This window comes from Ictalurus punctatus, chromosome 10, assembly GCF_001660625.3.
Source record: "Ictalurus punctatus breed USDA103 chromosome 10, Coco_2.0, whole genome shotgun sequence".
In the NCBI taxonomy this organism is placed as follows: Eukaryota; Metazoa; Chordata; class Actinopteri; order Siluriformes; family Ictaluridae; genus Ictalurus; species Ictalurus punctatus.
In genome coordinates this window covers 13424964-13441128 of record NC_030425.2, presented here as the reverse complement: position 1 = coordinate 13441128, position 16165 = coordinate 13424964, and the positions used below count along the sequence as shown (strand labels likewise).

The following is a 16165-nucleotide window of genomic DNA, read 5'->3' as shown; positions in this document are numbered from 1 at the left end:
GATAACATGTAACCCCATTTCCCCCAGAGAGAGCACTCGTCACTGTATGCATGTAAGAGAGTAAGAGGAGAGCTCAATCTGCGATATTCTTGTCACCTTTTCATATAAAATATTGAAACAAGGAAGTATTTTTTTCCCCCACATTTCATATTATTGTTTATTTCAATTGAAAATAATAATCATATTCATAGTCCAGTCCCATTTCACTTTCAGTTTCTCCTCCTCTATTTTAGTTGAGTATAAAGAATCAGGACAAATTAATTCAGCAACCAGCCATAATTATTACTGGATGTGAGCCAGGGGTATTAGCTGGACTGTTAATCATCCAGATTCTTCTCCATTGAAAAAAAAAAAAAAAAAAAAAAATTACTGAATAGACTGTTTCTATTCATTTTCTTAGTAGCCTAGAGTTTTGTTTTATTGAAGCTGTGGTAACTTAGCTGTCAATGTATGACATGATCAGAAAAAGTTGGATTCATCATAAAACTAACCTCGTGTGTTGTCACTGTTTGTAGGACTACCAGATTGATAAAATATAAAACATTTCTAACTAGGCTAGTTTGGTGTCACTATCAAGGGGAACTAAGCTATCATTGTATGGGTTTAGCTGCTACAGTACCATGTAGAGTACATTAGCTGTACTTATGCTCTGCTCATATCATGTTCACGTAAACTGGAACTCATATAGACATTTACACACCTCGTCATTTACACATATTTAGACATTAACACACCTTGTTGCTCAGCATGAGAAGATGCTTCTGTTTCAGTTTCAATCCCTTTACTGGTTAAAATACCAAATATCCATTTTTCCTCACACTGACTGTGAGCTAGCGTTTGGCAGAATTGAGGCCTGGCAGTCAATAAGTTTTTCCATGTATTTTCCTGTAAACCCTTTATGATTGGCCTCACCTACCGTTCACTGAATATATAACATTACAGACTGTCTCCTTTTACTGACATTCAGTTATGTAGTGACAAACCGCACCAAGTGGAGAATTATTCGGGGCTAAAGAAAAAATATTCGGGGCTACAGCCCTGAATACCAAGGACCAATGTCCCACTGACATTTCCATCTTCCCACAATCTTTCTATAACATAGTTTTCCAAGCCCTGTTTTCAGTTACTGCTGTCTTGAAGAATTTTTGTATACAGTATCCTTTCAAGACATGGAATCCATGTGCGGTTGGATCTAAACTTGGATACTCAGTTGTCCTCTTGTTTGCTTGTTCTTCTCATTTCCAGTTCTAACTATGTCTTTTTTCCTGCTAGATCTTATATGACATATGTTATTTTCTCAAATGAAGTTTTTTTTTTAAGTCAGCCTGCACAACAGGACCTTGTTTATGCGAGTGTGTGCAAAGATACAATGTAATTACAAAATCTTATATGCATATTAATATAAATAATAATTAGCAACAGGTAATACTTCCTCTGTCTTTTCTAACACTCGTTTATGTGTAAGAATGGTTTAGGTAAAGAAATTCTGGAGCTTAAACAAGTTTTCAACCAATAGCAGCTTCTGCGTGTCTCAGACAAAAGAATGCATCAGAGAGAAAAGAAGTGATGCATGAGTGAAGTCGTTTTCAACCAATGGCGTGCTCGGTGGGCGGAGCTATGCTAAAATCTCTTCAAAGCGGATGCTAGTTTATGAACAGCTGGAGGAATGAAGTGTAGTAAAGCATCGCGAAGACACAGAGCTGCTGATTGTCCCGTACTGTTCAACATTGCAGAGTCAGGTGAGGTTTAAATCTTTATTAAAGTTTTTTTTTTAATGGTTTGACTGATTACTGATTATGTTTGTAAAGTAGCAGCATAGGCAGCACATGAGCTTTTCTATTTTCATATCTCAGTCTCACTATGGAAACTGTTTATTCAAAACGGAATTATGCTTAATAAATATGCATTATAAGTAATATGCATAACCAAACCCATAGCCAAACTATATTTAATACTCAGAGGTCCGTCCAAATAATGAAGTAATGGTGTATAATATATATATATATATATATATATATATATATATATATATATATATATATATATATATATATATATGCCCCTGTTAATCATATTCCTTAGCTGGTGGTGCATATTTGACTCTGTTAATTTTTTTTTTTTAATATGTAATAGTTGGAAAAGAGCATGTGACAAATAATATAATATTTATGTTAACTCAGTTTTATTCAAAAAAGCTTTATTGCGCATCATCAGCTGTGTAAAGCACTGATGGCAATTAATGCAAAATGTCTCTTTATACACTCTATCATCTTATCATGTAAAATATGGGTAAATTGTATAAATGAGTGCAGCTCACAGCTACTTTTGCAAATTGTCTTAGTATGGTGTATATTGTATATTAATAAATATCATGAATACCAGTGCACTCTTTATTTAGCTGATCATGTATTCCATTGAGTGCTGATCAAGTTCTCCACAAAACAGCATGAAGAAGATCTCAAAGAGAGTCGGGGGAATCACATGGAACTCCATATTAAAGCATATTATTCAGTAACTACTTTGAGCTAAAATGAAACTAATAGGAAAGGTACACTACAAGGCCAAAAGTAGGTGGACACCTGACCATAATACCCATACGTGCCCATTGCAAATCCATGGGCATTAACATGGCGGTAGTGGCTCAATAGTTAATGCTCTGGTTTACTGATCAGGAGGTCAGTGTTCAAACCCCAGCACCACCAATCTGTCACTGTTGGGCCCTCTCTGAAAGGCATTGAACCTTCTCTGCTCCAGGGGTGCTGTATCATTGCTCACCCTGTGCTCTGAGCGCAACTTCCTAAAAAGCTGAGATATGCAAAGAAAATAAGTTTCCTGTACTTTAATGTCTATGTGACAAGTAAAGGCTTCTTTTTCTTCTGAGTTGGTCCCCTTTGCTGTCATAACAGCCTCCACTCTTCTGGGAAGCCTTTTCACTAGATTTTGGAACATGGCCATGGGGATTTGCCCAATCAGTCACAAGAGCATTAGTGAGGGCAGGCACTGATGTCAAGTTGGTGTGACAGTTAATCCCAAAGGTGGTCAGTGGTCACTCCAACCTGGGCAAACCATGTTTACATGGAGCACACCTTGGTTCCAGTGAAGGGAAACAATGCTCCAACATACAAAGACATTCTAGACATTTGAGTGCTTACAACTTGGACAGACTGACACCTCCTGGGTGCTTAAGGAGAGGATGTGTAGAAATAAGCATTATACCTGCAGCACCAATTACATACAAAATTCTTAAAGAAACATGTAGCAGTCAAAATAAAGACACCTTAGGGGACCGGTAAGGCCCTGTTCTGTTTTTGTTCCCCTACCAGACCAAACATTTATGCATGTTTACCAAAAAACATAGTTTAGTGCTCCATGATCATTCTCCTCTCTGTCGCAGTCATATCTCTGCACCAGCATTGTGGACGTATGTATTTCGTATGCAAATGGAAGTCTAGTTTGCTATTTCTGGCTAGGTTTAGTTTCTCATCTCATATGTGTCTCTGAGGAGTTGAACATTTGATACCTGAAATTTGCTTTCTATCTGCTGATCTCAAATGACAGACACAAATGATCATAATATAAAATACATCATTTTCATCTATAATTAATATAATTAATATTCTTTATGCTAGAAGAGCAAAAAATATATACAAAAGTATCCACATGAATCCATTAATATCAGTTATTAATTCTGACATCATGTCTTTCAGGTCTTTTCAAACTATACACAAGAACATACATGCTTTCTCCACCAGTTTACTTTATAGGCTGAAGGAGCTGCAGGAGAGGCCATGATGAAACTGTTTTTTGTTTTTTTGTTGGTACTAAGGCAGTATTATTCCTATGACAGTCCTAGTAATTAGTCTCCTCCGGCCCCTATGGGAGAGAAATGCTGTAGTGCTGAAGCTCCTCTATGTTTGTGCATCTTCTTTTCCACTGTCTGACCTTTGGGAAGCCTACAAAGGAAGCAGTGCTGCTAAAGGCTACGAAGCAGAAGTGAACAAAAAGGTGCAAGGGTTGAGTAACTGGGTGATAAACCCTCAAACATAGCCTTAGAGATGTAGGGAGATTGTTGGTCAGACTTCTGCATTGGTATTTACACTGCTTTCATTAAAGTGAGTCTTTCAAAGCTGTTAAAGAAGATTGTACAAACCATAAACAGTTTACTCAACTTCTGTAAATAATAATAATAATAATAATAATAATAATAATAATAAAGTTTCATTTTAATTCAAATCAAAGCTTTGCATGTTGATGTACAAAAACCTCAGATATTTGGAATATTTAAGGGTTTTTCAGTTTCTAAAGGGGTTTGACTTGGAACCATCTCTCGTAGATAACACTGCTGTACGGCATTGTACAGAACTGTTCTTGCTGAGGAACAAGCGAAAGAACCTAAATAAGTGTACCTGTTGTGTTACAAAATACTAATATCAACATGCTACATTATCTTGCTGTAGTATTAAAAAAATGATATATAAATATATTTTAAATAAAATTTTTCTTCAGCCAAACTAACAGTTTTACATTTTTTAATGCATTAATTTCCGCAAATTCAAAATGTAATTCATTGGTAAACTGTTTGAAAAGAAAACCGTCTCCATTCACAATTTATCTTTGCTAAGAAAGCTATATATAAGGATTTCAAAATATGTTACAAGATTTTAAGCCTGGCTCAAAGTCTGAACATTGAGCTGCATAGCACTTATATACAGCCCTGATTATGAATGTACCCATTTGCTGATGCATTAGCAAATATGAGGAACTAGGATTTAAAGCAACAGATGTGGAGGTTTGTGATAGAGATCTCTTGTCAGAAAGACCACTTCCCTGCATTTCTATTCATATCCATACACACTAACTGTCCGGTGTGAACACGCAGTCACCTGTGAAATGAAAGGCGCAGACATTTATGCGCTACGCAGTGTAAGCTGCTTTATAAGGTAAGAATAAGGCCCAAGATATGGATTCCTCTGGATTCCTCAAGCTCCTGGGTGCCAGGAGTGGGCGAGAGGGAAGCGGGCATTGCTGGGTCATGGGAACTGCAGCACTGTATCCGCTCACCATTGGGTTAGAAGTACTAAAAATAGGCGAGGTCAAACATGTTTAATATGAGAGTCGGGAGGGAAGCAGTGGTGGATGTCTCAGAGATTTTTTGCATTAGCAGATAGATTCTTTCAACTACATAACAGCCTTGATGCAGAGAGAAGCAAGTCAACTAATAATACAAACATTTAAAAAATGAGACCACTAATCAGCCCTAACATTAAAACCACTGACAGTTGAAGTGGATAACAAAGATTATCTCGTTATTCTGGCACCAGTCAAGGGGTTGGATATATTAGGCAACAAGTGAACAGTCAGTTCTCAAAGTTGATGTATTTGGAAGCAGGAAAAATCGGCAAGCAAATGTGCTGGACAAACAAGTCCGATCCATGTAGTTGCGAGGTGGGGCCTCCACGGATCGGACTTGTTTATGCAGCACACCGTACACCTTAAGATCTGGGGAATTTGGAGTCCCTTTCAACACCTTTAACTGTTCGCCATGTTCCTCAAACCGTTCCTGAACAGTTTTTACAGTCATCTAGCCATCATAATTTGGCCCTTGTCAAAATCGCTCAGATCCTTACGCTTCCCCATTTTTCCTGTTTCCAACATATCAACTTCGAGAACTGACTGTTCACTTGCTGCCTAATATATCCCACCTTTTGACAGGTGACACTCTAATGGGATTGTCAATGTTATGTGGTTTTAATATTATGGCTGATCGGTGTTCACATAATTAATAATTTAATTTGATGAGATTTCTGCTTGGAACTCTTTCTGATGGAAACATTCGGTTGTATGGTGCTCTATAGTACCTTTAAAGGTTCTAAGCTAAAGAATCCAGGTTTTAGATTTTAGTGTGTTTAAAGTTGAGAGATTTAGTGAGGAAATATTAGGTCAACTATGAACCACCATTTTGAATGTACTATTTTAGAAAAAAAAAAAAAAAGGTTCTTTAGATGGTTAATTGTACTAGTTTTCTAAAAATGTTGAACCTGGAACATTTTCTGTCTCTGACAGAGAAACCCTTTACTGTAGGTGCAAACTTTAGGATGCCTTCAGTAGGACAAGCTGAGGAACCCTTAAGAGATCTACATATACTGTATGGATCACTGTTTATTTGTACAAATATGTGGATAATAATAAAAAAAATAAACTAGATTATTGCCCAATTACAGAGTTATTAACCAGGCTTCAAACATTCATTAATTTAATCATCCTCAGTAACCACTTTATGCACACAAACATGCTGTATTCCATACAGATAGTAACCTGAGCTCAGGATCAAACTGGGGACTGTAGAGCTGTGAGGAAGAAACCATACCAGCTGCACCATCATGCCCTTCTAGGGTTCAAACACCAAATTATAAATTGCTGAAGTTAACTGCAGCGGAGTATCTATATTACTAAGCACAGACCACCAAACACAGCAGACTGCTGCACCTCAGTGGAAGGAGCGCTACTGCAGGTCCTTCATCCCTACAGCAGTCAAACTCTTTAATGCAAATAACAACATAATGTAGCACTGCTAGTTGTTTTTGCATCATCAGCCTACACATTCACAATAATTCTGCAATATGAACATTTATTCATTTATTACTATTTGTTACTCACCGTCTAATGTTAACTGTGCAATAATCCATTTATCACTTGTCTGTGTATAAACAAGTTGTTACTCATCTGTATATATTCAGATTTGTATATATTTTAGACATTTTTTTCAATTCTGTTCCTGTTTAATGTGTATTCTTTCTATCTGTTTTTTTTTGTGTGTGTGTGTGTGTGTGTGTGTACTTGAGCGGCTGTAACGAGGGGAATTTCCCCAGTGTGGGATCAATAAAGTTTTTTTATCTTATCTTATCTTATCTTATCTTATCTTATCTTATCTTAATCCATCAAATCCATCACTTAGTACATTGTTAGAGAAAAAAGTTTAAATCTGGGAATGACTCTCTGTTTGTTCCTCTGAGGGAACATTTAAAGATTTTATGCAGAAGCCTACAAGTGAGGGTTCCCTATTAAAGTGGATTCCAAATAGAACCTGTTTATGAAGCTAACAACTTGTAGAAGAAGTCTGTGTAGATTAACTGTATATACAGTTTCTGATGAAATTGCATAATGCAATTTCTCAGGGACACATTTCACTCTCAAGTCTCTCTCTCTCTCTCTCTCTCTCTCTCTCTCTCTCTCTCTCTCTCTCTCTCTCTCTCTCTGTCTGTCTTTTGTTTTAACCTCTCGGATACACTGTTTGTGTACGGTTTGCTCATGGGAGAACAGGGGGTGGACAGGAACTAAACGCACACTGAGACGTGCTGTTATTTTAACGGTGACTGCAGGCCTGCCTGCTGAACTCCTTTAAATGGAGATGGCATATATTTAACCCATGCCCAGTGGAAAAGGGAATACTCACACTGGGATAGCTCATACTTTTGGGGCGTTAGTCTGCACTAATTTTAACCCCCTTTCTCTCTCAGGGGTGTACATAAACACCCGCTTATCCTGGGCAGGGGGGCAGTGGGACCAGTTGCCCAATGATGACCAAACACCGTTTCCCATCTAATTTATTATGAAATGTACAAACAGTACTATATGCCTGTGTGCCAAGATAAGACATTTGGGAATGAATAATCAAGATATATGGGACTGAGAAATCAAGCTATATAGGACTGAGTAATATTGTATTTTCTATAATTGTTAATAATATTTCTGTTGCTATACACTGTTGTTATAAATAAAAGATTGCTGAAAATGTTCAGGCTCAGTTTTTCCAAAAGCACCGTATGTTAGATTGAATGTGATGCTTGTGTTATCATTTTATAATGATATAAGAATGATTTTGGGAAACTCAGCCCAACTAGAGCAACTAGAGGTTTACTAGAGCATAAAACATGACACAGAAAAAAAAACTGAACTAAGCTTTGATATTTTTACAGAACCATTCTCTGGAAAAGAACATCATGGGGCGAAAGAAAATACAGATCTCACGGATTCTTGACCAACGAAATCGTCAGGTATGCTTGTATTACTGATTATCATGGTTGATGGCCCTTGTGCTATCATATCCTTCCACTGTTAGCATACAAACATAAAAGATGACATATAGTCCAAGGAAAAAGTTTACACCCCCATGGTATACATATTTATTCTAATGTTAATATTTTGAACAAACATATTTTGAACTTATGATAATGAAGGAAACTCTGTGTAATCTGATAAACACAAAATGTCTTGTTGGTATGAATTATATGTCTTTGTCTTTATTTTGTTCTATAAGTATGCAAATGTTTGCACTAGACTGAAGAGTCTCTTAAATGTAGTCTAGTTTCTATCATGACATGAAATCAGATCAAGTTTAAGATTTTGTGCTGTAACCTTTAGTGAAATTTAGATTCCCAGCATCGCTCGCTTAAAATTGAAAAGTAGGCCCGTAGAGATGGTAGAGATTCTCCTGCGGAGCAGTGTTAAGTTGGCCTAGCTCTCAGTAAAACTGAAAAGCCCTGTGACCCCCCCATCTGTGCTTTCTCTAGGTGACGTTCACCAAGCGTAAATTTGGCCTGATGAAAAAGGCCTACGAACTGAGTGTGCTGTGTGACTGTGAAATTGCTCTCATCATCTTCAACAGCACCAATCGTCTCTTCCAGTACGCCAGCACTGACATGGACAAAGTGCTCCTCAAATACACTGAGTACAGCGAGCCTCATGAGAGCCGCACCAACAATGACATACTGGAGGTACACACACAGCCTGTTATGAAAGTTTCCCTTTGAAAATACATCCATATACAATATACACGATAATATCCTTAGCTGAAAACCAACAGAGCAAAATGTTCTCGTGTAGCACATAAAGGTACTGTGTGGATTTATATGATATGATAATAATCTTTATTAATATAGCCTTTTTCAAAGTCTAATTTGTGCCTTACATACAAAACAGTATGTCGAACAAGGTATTTATGATAAGTAAGGAATATAACTCAATACGTTGTGATGTTATAGGAAATAGTCAAGTTGATCATTTTCCTATAACAACACATCCCAGAGTATTTTATTCCACTTACACCTCAGCAAATTGGCAGCGCTAACAATTAAAATGTATTAAACAATGACTTGTCATACTTTTTCATATTTATAGATGTGCTTAATGTTGTGGAGCATCTGTGAAACAAGTTAGTTCCTGTTATCACTTACAATATAACAGCTATAAATAGTTGTTCCTTCACCAGACTCAATTTTTTTCTGTCGAAGACAATTTCACAATGTCCACAATCATGCATTTTTAAATCCATTTATATACAGTGTCCGTCATAAAAGTACCCATGTTAGTCGTTACTATAAATACGATACCATATTAGAATGAGCGTGTTAATATAAACCTTGCAGCCAAAACTACCATCAGAGCTGCTGTTATACAAACAGATCAGTTGAGAGTTCAACACCACTGTGGTATGACACATTAATGAACCAAACTAAATCTAAAATTAAATCTAATCACTGATGAATTATCTATCTATCTATCTATCTATCTATCTATCTATCTATCTATCTGTCTGTCTATACACACTATCTATCTATCTATAATTCTCTATATGAGAATTACTATGAATCATGAAAAGTCCGTTTAATATACTTTAAGTTTCAAGACTAGATTCCGAGAGTATGCCAAGTTAAACAAATATGTTTTTAACCGGGATTTAGTTTATCTCATTTACAATTATCACTGTCACACAGATTACTCTCATTGGCAGCTATACGTGACTCACAGTTGTATTCAGAGTAATAGGTGCATTTGTTATTAAATTACTCACATTGAATTACAAATCCAATCACTTGGATGCCAGACATTTGACATGGCCTGGAAGACTGAAAACTTTCACAGATATACAGTACACATGAGCTTACACACATGGCAGCTATGTGTCTATTACAGCAATTCATGAATATATTATATTAAATGTTATTGGAGAAAAACAACATTGAGATACTCATTGTATGTGTAATTTTTTTTTTTTTACTATTTTGTTCTGTCTTCCATTCACTGATGGCTAAAGACCTTACGTAGGAAAGGGCTGGGCCTGGACGGAGCTGAGCTTGAACATGAAGACAACATGCAGACAGGCCAGGAGAAATATCTACTGAATGAGGGCATGGATCTCTCCATCGCCAGGCAACGTTACTATGTCAGTATGATCATAAATATTTTTACATTACAAAACTTCTTTTTAGACACAGTTTTGCTGTGTTAACTAACAGTTAGTGAAATAGAATATTCTGTGTCCATATAATCTACAAATACACTGTGTTTTATTCTATAATGCATTCCATGCACTGACATATATTTCAGAATATATTAGCTATATTTTGGCCATTTTTAGTGCCTTGTTGCTTATAAAACACCTCACTGATAAGTCGCAGTGTACCCCAGTATGAACTGCCATAAAGCATTAAAGCACATTTTAGTGCTTTTGCCTAATTTGTTCTGTATGGATAGAGATCTTCAAAGAATAACAATCATCCAGCTTAAGATATTATTATATCTCAGGTGAATGTTAGACACTCTGTTCTTCCTTCACAGGCTCCCTCTGTACATCCATCAGAGGCTCAAATGTTAATGGGCGTTGGCTGTGAGAATGGTTACCCATCAAACATGAATCTGGGAGCAAACCGACCTTCATCCTTCAAGCCTCTCAGCTCCAGGCCTGGATCTGCCTCTCCTGCTGGAGCCAACACACACTCCGCACTCATGGGCACACACGCAGGTGAAGACAGAACGTTTATTAATTTCCTACCTCTCACAAGGGCAGTTTCATTTCCAAAATGGCAAGATTCACAACTAGAAATCAACTGGTAACTATTTCAGATAATCAGCAAGTGTCTCTGATGAGGGGTGCTGGCAAAACATAACATACCCTCATGCGGACAAGCACTATGGTGATATTTAGTCACAAATATCTACGTGCACAACCTGTATACATTTTCCATGAATTTATGTCAGGTCATGCTCTGGGGCATCTCTGCAGTATGTCCTGTACATGACTGATGATGTCTCTATGTTCCCCGGGAACGAATTAAATATGGAAATCATCTGAATGCTGATATGTTTGCATAAACATTATGTATACTATATATTAGTGAGGTATTAAGGCTTATAACCTCCAACATTTTTGCACTTTGCACACAGGAAGTACAGCTATGAAACAACGCCTCTTCACACACATGCACACACACTCACAAAATCACATGTGAAACAGTAGTTGAAGGCAGAGGCTGTGGTTTTTGTGCAGAAATTTGCACCTGCCGGACATCTTGAAGCAGCCTCCACATAAACCCCTCCACTGCTATTAGTAGTGCACGTATCCACAGAGCAAACCACGTGGTCAGAGTCCACCACTCGGTGTTTGCCGAGGTGCTATGTTTGGAAGGTGGCTAACTCGGACTTCAGTTTAACCTGTGAGATATTAAACCTGTACACCAAGCTCTAGATGCGAGTTTACATTTTTAAACATTTTTTTCTTGACTCTGTAGTGTAGGTTGAATGTGCATGTACTCTAGGGTACATTTGACACTTCTTGCTGGTACCACCATATCTACAGATGTGACTGAATGAAAAAAGGTCAGCTGTTAACAACTTCTCCTTTCGGCAAGAAAGAATGTGAGAGGTTGAGATGGTGGGTGGATAGGGGTGAAAAAGATATTCACCCACATCTTGTTTTCACTTCCCATATGTTTGTGCGTGGGCGAAGGCTTTGGCTACTCAGTGTTTTCCCATGGCAACCTGAGCCGAGCGCTGGATATGAAGACCCCGCCTCCGCTGAGTTTGACCAATGACGGGCGGCGTGGGGAGGTCCACCCTGGAGTGGGTGTAGCCCGTGGCAATCTGACTAATGCGGTAAGAGATTGTGCTAAAGAAGTCACACATATAAAAAAAAAAATGTAATCTTTAGTTTAAGGATTTTGCGTGTGTGTGTGTGTGTGTGTGTGTGTGTGTGTGTGTGTGTGTGTGTGTGATCTTTTGGGTTGCTGTCATGTAGCCATTTATAGCATTTTATACCGCAGTGTTGTTGAATTCTTGAATTTGATTGGTCAGAAGGTGTTGAAGTTAAACTAAAACAGCAGCTCGGACAGTAATGCCAGATGTAATTCAAATGAAAGGTTTATATTAATGTGCTCATTCTAATACCTTACTGTTTCTATAGTAACAGCTCATACACATGGTGACCACTCCACAACAAAGACATATCATTAATATGCCGAAGATCTTTGCAGTTTCAGAGTCGTACAATGATACAGAGGAGTTTATGCTTTTTGGTTTCACTGTAACAAGCTTATTAACTTCAAGAAACTTGGAGAGAGAGACAGAGAGACAGAGAGACAGAGAGAGAGAGAGAGAGAGAGAGAGAGAGAGAGAGAGAGAGAGAGAGAGAAAGGAGGCTGGAGAGGGAATGATTGTTTATAGCTCCTATAACATAAGTGTAAAAGGAACTAACTTGTCTTGTGGATGTTCCACAACATTAATTCCAACTATAAACAGTTAAAGTTATGACGCATTGTTTTTTAATAAAAAGATTGTAAAAGTTGGGAAATTGCTGCTGTATAAGAGGAATAGAACAGTTCAGAGTATGCTGCTATGGGAAATGAATCAAGTTCAGTGAAGAAACTTTGGTCACACGCCACATTGTTCGGTCTTTACATAATCACACACAGAGTGAATTAAAATGTCATAAATACTTTTGTAAAAATGTACTATTTGTGTATGAATATATAAATGTTTGGTTTCTTCTCTTTGTGCTTTAGTTTGCTATAGTGCTGCGGGCCTAACGTTGCAAACAAGTAATGGAAGCGTATCTGTTCGTTACAGCTGATAAACTGTCTAAATGTGTGATGTGTCCTTTGCCCTTTGAGACAGTACTTTTAAGTAAATGAGAGCCGACTCTCATATATGAGCTGTTTTTTAAAGAAAAAATTAAAATAGATGTATTGTAGGTGATGGTGATACCCTTGCAGAATAATTTAATCAAAACACTTCCGTCAAGACCTCTTTTTAACACCTGGAGACCTCAATCCAGACCGTAGAATCTGTCACTATCTTCAAAAAACAGCTAAAGACCCACCTCTTGCGTGAGCACGTAACTAACCCATAAAACGCCAACCCTACATCTATCTATCTATCTATCTATCTATCTATCTATCTATCTATAAATAAATAAATAAATAAATAAACATTACTCTGACTCTTACACCTCTACTCTGCACACTTTGCTTCTCTAGAACTCAATTATAAATCTTGTATGGTAGCACTACTTGTATTGTTCTCCGCTTGTTATATCGCTTTGCTTGTATTTCCTCATTTGTAAGTCGCTTTGGATAAAAGCGTCTGCTAAATGAATAAATGTACATGTAAATGTGTGTATTTGACTCTGTCAAGTGAATTAATGGACGTTAGTTGTGCCTTGCTGATTTTACATATATTTATGTAGATTTGATTAAAAAAAAAAAAAAAACATTGCAAAGAAATGTTAATTGCATGATAGAGTAAGACTTCAGAAAACAGCCATAGTTAAAAATGTCACGTCAAAATATAGCAAACTGTCCAGCTTAGAAAAGAAAACCTGTAATAAGCCGACTCTTAGTGGTGAACTGGACCAAATGATTTGACTCATTAAAAAGAATTGTACAGGATTGTACAAATGTATTACTGAGTTCTGCTAAGGAAAGCAACGTTTCTGAATCTAGTGTGTAATAATTTAGACATACATGATGTCTGTATGATGCTAAACCGCTTCCCATACTTGTTAGCTACATTATCCTCGTAACTCCAGTGCAAATTTAAACTAGCTTTGTACCCTAAGCGTCAGCTATATTAGATCCATATCCAATATAGCTGACGTTTAGAACCTTAGCAGGCTTTAAAAGATTGATACTCAAGTTTAGCCTTATTAGTGTCACTAAATACACTTGACATATCATTACTCATCCCTAAAGTACTCTAAATGTATTTGTTTTCTTTGCGTATCAGAGAGCGCTGTATCAGAGCATGCATTCTGGAGGCCACATGGCGTCCACAGGGAAGCCCTGGAATTATGGGACTTCAGGTAAACACCCAGCTCTCTTCAAATCAATGTTCACACCTTCTAAATTCTGTGGATCTTAACTGTGATGCTATACTGTCTCGATTAGAGTTTTGCCACCCGGGATACACAGTGGGTTTTCAGCGTCGCTCTGCAAACACCTGGCAGCCTCTCACACAGCAGGAGCCACAGCCATCTGTGATCCACGCAGGGTGAGAGAGTGAGATTTTCACTGGAGTGCTGAACAGAGAATGCGTTGAATGTTTGAGTTAAGTCTGGGTATGCATCTATGTTCAGTGTTTGTTGCATTTGTGTCTATATGTACAGGATGTCTACAGGTGGAGGATGTTTTTACTCTTCCCAAGGCTCCTCCCCCCCGTCCCCACCTCTCTCCTCCCTCAAACTGAACATCAAATCAGAGTGCGTCTCTCCTGAACACACGTGCTCCCCGGGCACACCTTCTTCCCTTCATTCACCAGTGGGTGGTCCTGACGGGATGAGCCAGCCTCCAGGGCCATACGTGGACATGGACAGAGAGGAGAGTGAGACAAATTTGAAGCACGTGGAGGTCGGTGACGGCTGGCAGAGATAGCAAACACGCATCATTGTGTACACAGCCGACCTTTTATTAGTTGGAATGTCAAACTATGCAAAAACCAGCTTTGACAAGAAAAATACACATATAATACAATGTTAATGTAACAGTGTTTCCATTTCCATTCCAAAAGGCAACTTGAACCTGATTGTTCTAAGCATGTGGCCTTTTAATATGAAAACTTGATCAAGACCAGTTATGGACCAATCTCTTCACTGGTTTAGAAGAAATTACTGCAAAGCGGTGAGAGTTGCTTCATAACAGAGCCCTAATATAATACAACACCTTACTCTTCAGAGCCATGGTGTTGAGTTTTTTCCCCATCCACATCTGACTGAGGATTTGAATAATTTGAAAAGGACATACTAGAATTACTAAAACCACTCTTGCCTGATATACCAAAAACTGTCAGGGACTCCTGTAAACATTTGAATCAATCTGTACTGCAGCTTATGCACTGCCGCATGTTACTTACTGCTCATCTTGTACCATTTATATGGATTTACAGTATATATAAAGTTGTTTTTGTCTGTAGAAGCTTAAGGAGCCGGCTGTTCACTGTATTTTCCACAAGAGGGCAGCACATATCAGCCACTGAGCATGTGGCCCAGTTTTTGGTTCAGGTTCTTGTGCGAATTATTTCCATTTTGTTAAATAAATAAATGAATAAAATCTTTTCTTCGGTTTTATAAGTTTTTCAGTATTTAAAAGCGTCTGGCTAAACATTAATAATGTTGTGAAATTCTGGATCCATTCATTTAATTCTGATCACTAGAGCATCTAAGACTCATGACACACCTGGTTTAAAGCAGCCAGAAAAATGAAATATTACGCATTTTCCATACGTTTGCTGTGTGGTTTTTGATTATTCAGTTTTGTACTGGAGCTACGAGGCTAATGTGGTGAACATGGGGAACCTTTTTAAGGTGATGTAAACCTCATGCCTCATACACTTGCGTCCCACCATGTTGCGTTGTTCAGTATCTCAGACTCACTTATGTGTTTTCTTGCACTCTATGGGTGTTTCCCCCCCCCCCCCCCCAACATCTAGAAAACATGCATTTTCCCATTCAGAAATGTTCTCCGTCTCAAGAAAAACCTCCCATTTTTACAAGGTTGCATTTTGCTCTTGGATAAGTAATAGGTCGAGTTTTTAGCACAGAATTAGCACATGCGCAAAATGCGGTTAATTAGCATTGAAGCTAATGGAATTGAGGACATTACGGATACTTTCACTCCATAATTTCCTCACCAGTTAATATCACAATATCACCGAAAATAAAGGGAAATGATCTATAGGAAATTCAGATGATGTAATTTCCTGTTGAACATGTGACTTGTGGAATATTCCAAATATTTCAAAAGGGTGAATGTGATCAGGTAAGTGTTGAATGATTTTTTCCTAAACTATAATGGTTCATTCATGGAAAGGATGTTTCAAGCAGGAGATGTTTGATGGA

At 37.7% G+C, this 16165-nt stretch overlaps 1 protein-coding gene across 1 annotated transcript; it reads left to right on the top strand.

The window, feature by feature from the left end:
• Nucleotides 1-1614: 1614 nt before the first annotated feature.
• Nucleotides 1615-15372, top strand: mef2b (myocyte enhancer factor 2b). Its single transcript, XM_017477379.3, has 9 exons — nucleotides 1615-1739; nucleotides 7977-8054; nucleotides 8571-8774; nucleotides 10094-10222; nucleotides 10618-10801; nucleotides 11786-11931; nucleotides 14059-14134; nucleotides 14220-14322; nucleotides 14438-15372. Exons 2-9 carry the CDS (start codon nucleotides 8001-8003, stop codon nucleotides 14700-14702), a joined length of 1161 nt encoding a protein of 386 aa, XP_017332868.1. The 5' UTR covers nucleotides 1615-1739; nucleotides 7977-8000; the 3' UTR covers nucleotides 14703-15372.
• The last annotated feature ends 793 nt before the right edge of the window (nucleotides 15373-16165 follow it).

What these genes read in the sequence shown, in the direction of transcription:
- mef2b (XM_017477379.3), top strand. Translation starts at nt 8,001, where the DNA reads ATGGGGCGAAAGAAAATACAGATCTCACGGATTCTTGACCAACGAAAT. An exon ending in CCAACAATGACATACTGGAG is followed by an intron (nt 8,775 to 10,093) that starts GTACACACACAG and finishes TGATGGCTAAAG; the next exon opens with ACCTTACGTAGGAAAGGGCT. An exon ending in TCGCCAGGCAACGTTACTAT is followed by an intron (nt 10,223 to 10,617) that starts GTCAGTATGATC and finishes CTTCCTTCACAG; the next exon opens with GCTCCCTCTGTACATCCATC.